The following is a 9,008-nucleotide window of genomic DNA, read 5'->3' as shown; positions in this document are numbered from 1 at the left end:
TGATCACGTGGCCTACTTCAGCCAATGGGACATTGGCAGGCATGGTGATAGAAACAGAAGCTTGTTAAACACTGACACCTTCGAGCTTGTCCTGTTGGAACATTCCTTTGTTGGGAGCCAGAACAAAGTTCAGGCTAGATTCCTGAAGGACCAGAGGCCACATGGAGAGAAGCACTGATAGATGAGACGTCATCCTGGATGTCCCAGGATTCAACTTCAACTGAACGCAAACATGAGTGACCTTGGCGACATCATATGAAGCAGAAGAACTGTTCAGCTGAGCCCAGTCAACTCACAGGATTGTGAGAAACAGGAGATCAGTTTTGTTTTAAGCCAATAAGTTTTGAGGTAGGGTATTACACAGCAATAGTCAACTGAAAATGATGCTGGGAAAGATTGAGGGCAACAGGAAAAGGGGGCAACAGAGGATGAGATGGTTGGATGGTATCACAGACTCAATGGACATGAGTTTGAGCAAACTCAGAGATAGTGAAGGACAGGGAAGCCTGGCTGTAGTTCATGGGGTTGCAGACTTGGACATGACTTAGTGACTAAACAACAACAACAATAACAAGTTGATGAAAGTAAGAAACACTGAAGTGTTGGAGCAGGCTCATGTTAGCTTACAAGAGTGAACTGTGGAATTTTCAGAATCAATTATTAAATGTTAAATTATACTAACTTAGGTTGAAATGAATTACATTTTTAAAAAGATAATACATAATCAAAACATACCATTTCTTTTTTTAAATTAATTTTTATTGGAATATAGTTGATTTACACTGTTGTGTTAGTTTCTGTTATACAGCAAGGTGAATCAGAATATATATATATATACACATATCCACTCTTTTACATTCTTTTCCCATATAGGTCATTACAGAGTATTGAGTAAGGTTCCCTGTGCTATATAGTAGGTCCTTATTAGTTACTTATTTTATCACTTCTTAGTTATTATACTCCTTTTTACTATTATATATGGTCTTTTAAAAAATTTTTTATGTATGGTCTTGAGGTTATTTTTTTACGATTTTTTTTGATGTGGACCATTTTTAAAGCCTTTATTGAATTTGTTACAATATTGCTTCTGCTTTTTATGTTTTGTTTTTTTGGCTAGGAGGCATATGGGATATTAGCTCCCTGACCAGGGATCAAGTCCATACCCTCTGCATTGGAAGGCAAAGACTTAACCACTAGACTGCCAGGGAAGCCCCCTCTTGAGATTATTTGTATCTAAGCCCATGCACCACAGCTACTAAAGCCCGGGGGGCTAGAGCTTCTCTTCTGAAACAATAGAAGCCACTACAATGAGAAACCCACAGACAGCAATTAGAGAGTAGCCCCTGCTTGGCTGCAACTAGAGAAAGCCCGAGTACGTCAACAAAGACCAACCACAACCAAACTATTAAATAAATAAATTTTTTTTTTCTGCCATTTCCCCAGTTTATTTGAGAACAATTTTTTCTGACATATATTCATATGAATTTTAGATCAGTTATTTCAAAGTGCGCACAAATTATGTACGTTTCCCTATAACCAGGCGCTGACAAAAGAATACTTATCAACATTTAGGCATTCCAACATAAAAGGACTTTTTCCAACTTAATACTTTTTCCCACACAAGGCGATCTATAATTGACATTCGGGCAGTTACACACGTCGCGGACACAGTCCCGAAGCTGGTAAGATAAACCAGCACACACGCCCTTCTCCCGGATGCGACTGCATTTCCAGAGGCAAAGGGGTTCAGATGGGAACACATAAGGTGACTTCCTTATGAAATGAACCACACAGACACAAACCAGGAAGCAGTGAAGGTGAAGAAGAGCCCCACGGAGCAGCTCCTCCCCGTTCTGAGTGCGCCCGCGCGCCCTGAGTGAGTGGCAGCTCCCGCGCTGGGCGCCAGGCCCCGGGGGGCGGTGTGGGCAGGGCCCGGCCACAGAGGGAGGCGCCGCGCAGGCCCCGAGGGGCGCCTCGCTCCACGTCCCCATGCTCTCCCGGGCTCTGCTCCACTCTTCGACTGCTCCACTGCTTTCGTAACTGGGCGTAGTGGGAGGTTTAGCTGGTCTAAGGAACTCTTACCCCAAATAAACTATCTGAATCAAAGGTTTTTTATTTACTCTTTCGTCAAACACAAAGACTGACTTCCATCTACAATTATTTTTTCAGGTGAGAAACAGCGAGTCAACTGAAGAGAGGGCTGCAGCCTTGGCTCGGGAACGGCGACACGGCTGACACTGGACACACGGCCTGGGGGGACGAGCCTGGGTCACAGCGGGACGGCCGGTCAGCGCACCTTCTCCAGGAAGGCCCTGCAGCACCGCACACACTGCTGGTAGACGGTCTCAAAGTCGGCCTCGTTGCCATAATAGGGATCTTCAATGATAAGCTGTTTCTGTGGATCATAGCTTCCGAGCAGTTCGATTTTCGCTCTGCAGTTTTTAACTTGATTACTTTTTCTATTCAAATCTCTCAGATTGCTCTCATCCATACATAGAATATAATCAAAAGTGGCAAAGTCTTCTTTGGTGACCTGTCTTGCTTTATGGGCTGTGTTAATGCCATGATTTCTTAGGCAGCTCACAGCTCTTGGATCTGGTGACCGGCCCACGTTCCAGTCAGAAACAGCGCCACTGTCAATGACCCAATTATCTGAAATGCTTTGATCCGTTACAAGTTTCCTGAAAACCGCTTCTGCAATGGGTGATCGACAGATGTTGCCCAGACACACGAACAGCACCGACTTGGTCACCTGCTCGGCCATCTTCCCGCGCGCGCAGAGGCGCCCAGTACTCAATTTTTTTTTTTTTTAAAAAAAGGTGGGAAATTTGCAACCACTGCCCATTCTGCCATAGAAATGGGAGCTTCACCCTCTGGTCCCCTCCTGCCTTTAGTCAAGAGAAGGCCTTTTAGAAACCCTCGTCTATGTGAGTAGTTTCTCACAGTATGTGGGAATGATCTTGCTGCCTGTCAAGATCAACATCACACTTTCCCCTCTGCTTTGATACTGTACCATTTCAGCTGTAGGTGCCAAATCCTTTTGATTCCACATGAAATGCTACCCTGGATTGCTTTCATGTATGTTTTATGAGTACCCCTAGGCATGAATATTTATTTAAGCAACTCAGAGCATATCCCTTTGATTTTCTTTCTCTGTCCTCACTCATGTTTAAAGGGTGGGGGAGGTGCACAATGTCACAGTTCACCTGTAATGGCTTTGGCCTCCTAACCCCTTTGCTTACAGGGCCAAATAGTCATCTAGGAAATGGAAAACATGGCCTGGCTTTGTATTAGTTAGCAGCATGACACACATTTCTGTTTTACTAATGAAACAGCTCTTTCCTGTGCAATGTCAGCTTTCCTATGCAATGTGTCAACGTACCCTTGTCATCCAACTGTTGCCTGTTTGGAGCCCTTCCACAGTGACTGACCTGGTCAACCCTTCATCTACATTAATATTTTCTATTCATTCAGAGACACTGTCAAGAGAATGGAAAAGCAAGACACGGGAGAAAATATTTGCGAAACTTAAATATGATAAAAGGCCTATATCCAGAACATATACAGAATCCTCAAAACTCAATAATAAGAGAATAAACAGCCCAATTATAAATCAGGCAAAAGATCTGAGCAGATATATGCAGAAGCAAATAATCACGGGAAGATACTGAACGTCATTTGTCATTCTAGAAATGGAAATTAAAATCACCACGAGGTACCATAATACCCTAGAATGGCTATAATTACACAGACTTCTCATAGAAGCAGAGTACCTGAAAATATCTTACACTACTCAGTATCGGTGGGGATGTAAAATGACAGCTACTTTGAAAATGCTTGATGCTTTCTTAAAAAGTTAAACCTACACTTGCTATATGGTCCGGCCATTCCACAGCTAGGAGTTTACTCGCCAGAGATGGAAACATACAGAGACTTGCACAGAAATGTTCATAACAGCTTTCTTGGTAATGTTCCTCAATAGGTGAATATACTCACTAATTGTGGTATATAAATACCATAGAATACTACTCAGTGATAACAAAATATGAACCACTGATATACCCAACAACATAGTTGACTCTCAAAATAATTCTGCTGAATGAAAGAAGCCAGACCACCTTCCTCAAAAAAAACACAGTACCTAATTAACACTCCTTTGTATAAATTTCTACATTAACTAATCTAAGAAACAGAAAGCAGATCAGTGGCTGTCTGTGGATAGGGTGGGGTAGGAATAAAAAGAGACTGCAAAGAGTCAGGAAGAATATTTTGGAGGTGATGGATGTATTCATTATCTTGATTATGGTGATGGTTTCACAGGAATAAATTTATGTCAAAATTTATAAAATTACACACTTTAAATATGTGCAGTTTATTCAATGTCAATTACACATCAGTAAAGCTGAAAAAATATATATGTATATATGTATAGGATGCATCAGTTATTGACTAAGTAATGATTCAAGATGGAACTAGAAGGACTTTCCTGGTGCTTCAGTGGCTTAGACTGGGGGCTCAGGTCAGGGAACTAGATCCCACATGCCACAATGAAGAACCCTTGTGCTGCAAGTAAGACCCAGTGTAGCCAAATAAATATTTTTTTAAATAAACATTTTAAAAATATTTATTTTAAAATAATGTTAAAATTTTAAACGTATTTGTTAATAAATATTTTTATTATTTATTTTAATAACCCAAGGGACAGGCTATCCACTCCAATATTCTCGGGCTTTCCTTGTGGCTCAGCTGTTAAAGAATCAGCCTGCAATGTGGGAGACCTGGGTTTGAACCCTGGGTTGGGAAGATCCCCTGGAAAAGTGAATGGCTACCCACTCCAGTACTCTGGCCTGTAGCATTCCATGCACCATATAGTCCATGGAGTCACAAAGAGTCTGACACGCCTGAACATCTTTCAACTTTCAAGCTGGTCTACCGACTTGGGTTATTAAAATTGGGAGATTATAATGACTGGAAGCATGCACATCTCTTCAATTATCAGCCTGACCTTCAGACCAGATCCAATTAAATCCGAAGGTAAGTGCAAAGTGGGTGTCCAGAACATCTGTAATATAGAAACCTCTTTATTCATATCTGAAATTGACTTGAATGGTCACATAGGCTGTGACAACCCATACAAGCTGAGCTGCAGGCAGGTTAAAGCAGAGTCATTCCCTAATGGGAAATCATTCAGCAGATTTGTCTCTGATACTGATGAAATGTTGTATGGTTTGCTGTGTGAGACACAAATGCGGGAATAACCTGTGTTTTGACTTATGCACCAACAGGGACTTCCCTGGAAATCCAGTGGTTTGATCTGGGAACTAAGATCCCACCTGCCCCACTCATGGTGCAGCCTAAAAAAAAAAAAAAAATTAAAAAAAAGAAATCAAGTTAAAGACCATAAGCTTAACATCCTAAATTTCATGAATAATAATCCAAACATTCATACACAGTTTATTGCCATCTCAAAGCTAATAAAATAAGGAATGCAGTCATCTTCTCTGTGATGGGTTATTAAGAGTTGTCTGGTCTCTCAGGGCCATCCCTTGATACAATACAAAAAGTTTCTAAATCTGCATTGCTAAATTTTTGTGAGAGTTCTGCTTTTCTGATAAGAGTTTGAGCTTTTAAAATACCATGGCCATGTAATTTTGAAAAAGTGATTTTTCTCCCTGTAGTGGGTTGAATAGTGGGCTCCCAAAGTACAAACCCATGGTCTAATCCCCAGAATGTATGGATGATACCTGATTTGGAAATAAAGTCTTTGCAGGTGTAAGTAAATTAAGGGTCTTGAGATTATCCTGTATTATCCAAGTGGGCCCTAAATCCAGCGACAGGTGTTCTTATAAGGGAAAAGTAAAGGCAGATTGGAGATAGAGATCAGAGGAAAAGAGAAGGTGTGGTGAAAATGAGGCAGAGAATGAAGTGACGTCTCAAACCAAGGAAGCCAGCGGCCACCAGAAGCTGGAAGAGATAAAAAGGGGGGGGGGGGCGGAGTCTTCCCTAGAACCTCTGGAGGGAGCAGCCAGCCGACACTTGATTCAGACTCTGGCTTACAGAACGGTAGGAGAATAAATTTCTATTGTCTTAGCCGCAGCCTCAGGAAATCAACACTACCTCACAGAGCACTAAGGATGGGGACAATGGTACTATCAATATTGTAGGTTCACTGTGAGGATTAAATGAATTAAATGAATTGATACTCCTCAAGCACTATAGAAGAGTGATACCTGCTGTGCTTAGCTGCTCAGTCAGGTCCGATTCTTTGTGACCCCGTGGACTGTAACCCGCCAGGCTCCTCTGTCCATGGGGATTCTCCAGGCAGGAATAGTGGAGTGGGTTGCCATGCCCTCCTCCAGGGGATCTTCCTAAGCCAGGGGCTGAACCCAGGGCTGCCGCATTGCAGGCCAATTCTTTACCATCTGAGTCACCAGGGAAGCATGTTTGATACCTAGTTCCCAGGTGGCGCTAGTGGTAAATAACTCCCCTGCCAATGCAGGAGACACAAAAAACTCTGGTTCAATCCCTGGGTTGGGAAGATCCCCTGGAGAAGGGAATGGCAACCCACTCCAGGATTCTTGCCTGCAGAATTCCAGGGACAGAGAAGCCTGCTGGGCTACCAGCCCATAGGGTCACAAAGAGCCCGACACAACTTAGCTACAAAACACCAGCCACAAAGCACTATCAAAGTTCTAAGCAAATAGTCTTCAGAAAGAATTTCTCTGGTGTCAACACAACCTACTGTTGATCACACTGCTTTATTGATGCCTGTCTGGTGAATTGGACACTATAATAGTGAGCCTCTTTCTGGTCAAGGCTATGGTTTTTCCAGTAGTCATGTATGGATGTGAGAGTTGGACTATAAAGAGCACTGAAGCACTGAAGAATTGATGCTTTTGGACGGTGGTATTGGAGAAGACTTGACAGTCCCTTGGACTGCAAGGAGATCCAACCAGTCCATCCTAAAGGAGATCAGTCCTGAGTGTTCATTGGAAGGACTGATGTTGAAGCTGAAACTCCAATACTTTGGCCACCTGATACGAAAAGCTGACTCATTTGAAAAGACCCTGATACTGGGAAAGAGTGAAGGCAGGAGGAGAAGGGGACGACAGAGGATGAGATGGTTGAATGGCATCACCGACTCAATGGAGATGAGTTTGAGTAGACTCCAGGAGTTGGTGATGGACAGGGAGGCCTGGCATGCTGTGGTCCATGGGGTCACAAAGAGTCGGACACGACTGAGCGACTGAACTGAACTATACTTGGAACTGAAACAACACTCATGATGATGGTGAAAAGGTCAACAAGAGCAGACTATCAAGATTCTTTCTGAACCGGAATACTCTATAAAAGGAACCCTTTAACTCTCCATGCCTTTGGGTCCTTTCTTCTCTATTAGTTGTCTGTACAACTTCTTAATCCCTAAACGCAATGTGAAACACAATCCGGGGCCACCGGGTAAAATTATTTTCTTTCCTTCCCTTGGGAGTCTAAAACCCACTGAGGCACTCAGAGATCAGAATTCCCAAGGCGATACCAAGCGCCCACGTTCAGTTCAGTTCAGTCGCTCAGTCGTGTCCGACTCTTTGTGACCCCATGAATCGCAGCACACCAGGCCTCCTTGTCCATCACCAACTCCCAGAGTTCACTCAGACTCAAGTCCATTGAGTCAGTGATGCCATCCAGCCATCTCATCCTCTGTCGTCCCCTTTTCCTCCTGCCCCCAATCACTCCCAGCATCAGAGTCTTTTCCAATGAGTCAACTCTTTGCATGAGGTGGCCGAAGTACTGGAGTTTCAGCTTTAGCATCATTCCTTCCAAAGAAATCCCAGGGTTGATCTCCTTGCAGTCCAAGGGACTCTCAAGAGTCTTCTCCAACACCACAGTTCAAAAGCATCAGTTCTTTGGTGCTCAGCCCTCTTCACAGTCCAACTCTCACATCTATACATGACTACTGGAAAAACCATAGCCTTGACTAGACGGACCTTAGTCGGCAAAGTAATGTCTCTGCTTTTGAATATGCTGTCTAGGTTGGTGATAACTTTTCTTCCAAGGAGTAAGCGTCTTTTAATTTCATGGCTGCAGTCACCATCTGCAGTGATTTTGGAGCCCCAAAAAATAAAGTCTGACACTGTTTCCACTGTTTCCCCATCTATTTTCCATGAAGTGATGGGACCGGATGTCATGATCTTCGTTTTCTGAATGTTGAGCTTTAAGCCAACTTTTCCACTCTCCTCTTTCACTTTCATCAAGAGGCTTTTTAGTTCCTCTTCACTTTCTGCCATAAGGGTGGTGTCATCTGCATATCTGAGGTTATTGATATTTCTCCCGGCAATCTTGATTCCAGCTTATGTTTCTTCCAGCCCGTGCTTCTTCCAGCCCAGCATTTCTCATGATGTACTCTGCATATAAGTTGAATAAGCAGGATGACAATATACAGCCTTGACGTACTCCTTTTCCTATTTGGAACCAGTCTGTTGTTCCATGTCCAGTTGTAACTGTTGCTTCCTGACCTGCATACAGGTTTCTCAAGAGGCAGGTCAGGTGATCTGGTATTCCCATTTCTCTCAGAATTTTCCACAGTTTATTGTGATCCACACAGTCAAAGGCTTTGGCATAGTCAATAAAGCAGAAATAGATGTTTTTCTGGAACTCTCTTGCTTTTTTCATGATCCAGCGGATGTTGGCAATTTGATCTCTGGTTCCTCTGCCTTTTCTATAAAACCAGCTTGAACATCAGGAAGTTCATGGTTCACGTATTGCTGAAGCCTGGCTTGGAGAATTTTGAGCATTACTTTACTAGCATGTGAGATAAGTGCAATTGTGTGATAGTTTGAGCATTCTTTTGCATTGCCTTTCTTTGGAATTGGAATGAAAACTGACCTTTTCCAGTCCTGTGGCCACTACTGAGTTTTCCAAATTTACACCTGCAGAAAACTACGACTCCCAGAAGGCTTTGGGAGGCGGACCGCGAAAGGGGCGGAGCCTAAGGGAGACGGTCGTTGGCC

General features: G+C 43.1%; 1 protein-coding gene across 1 annotated transcript; it reads right to left on the bottom strand.

Moving 5' to 3' along the window:
• Positions 1–1,418: 1,418 nt before the first annotated feature.
• Positions 1,419–4,617, bottom strand: LOC138445735 (low molecular weight phosphotyrosine protein phosphatase). The gene has a single exon (XM_069599964.1). It carries the CDS (start codon positions 2,762–2,764, stop codon positions 2,288–2,290), a length of 477 nt encoding a protein of 158 aa, XP_069456065.1. The 5' UTR covers positions 2,765–4,617; the 3' UTR covers positions 1,419–2,287.
• Between the last annotated feature and the right edge of the window lie 4,391 nt (positions 4,618–9,008).

Source organism: Ovis canadensis, chromosome 9, assembly GCF_042477335.2.
Source record: "Ovis canadensis isolate MfBH-ARS-UI-01 breed Bighorn chromosome 9, ARS-UI_OviCan_v2, whole genome shotgun sequence".
NCBI classification, from domain to species: domain Eukaryota; kingdom Metazoa; phylum Chordata; class Mammalia; order Artiodactyla; family Bovidae; genus Ovis; species Ovis canadensis.
The sequence above is the reverse complement of the archived record's forward strand: the minus strand, read 5'-3'. Positions and strand labels throughout refer to the sequence as shown.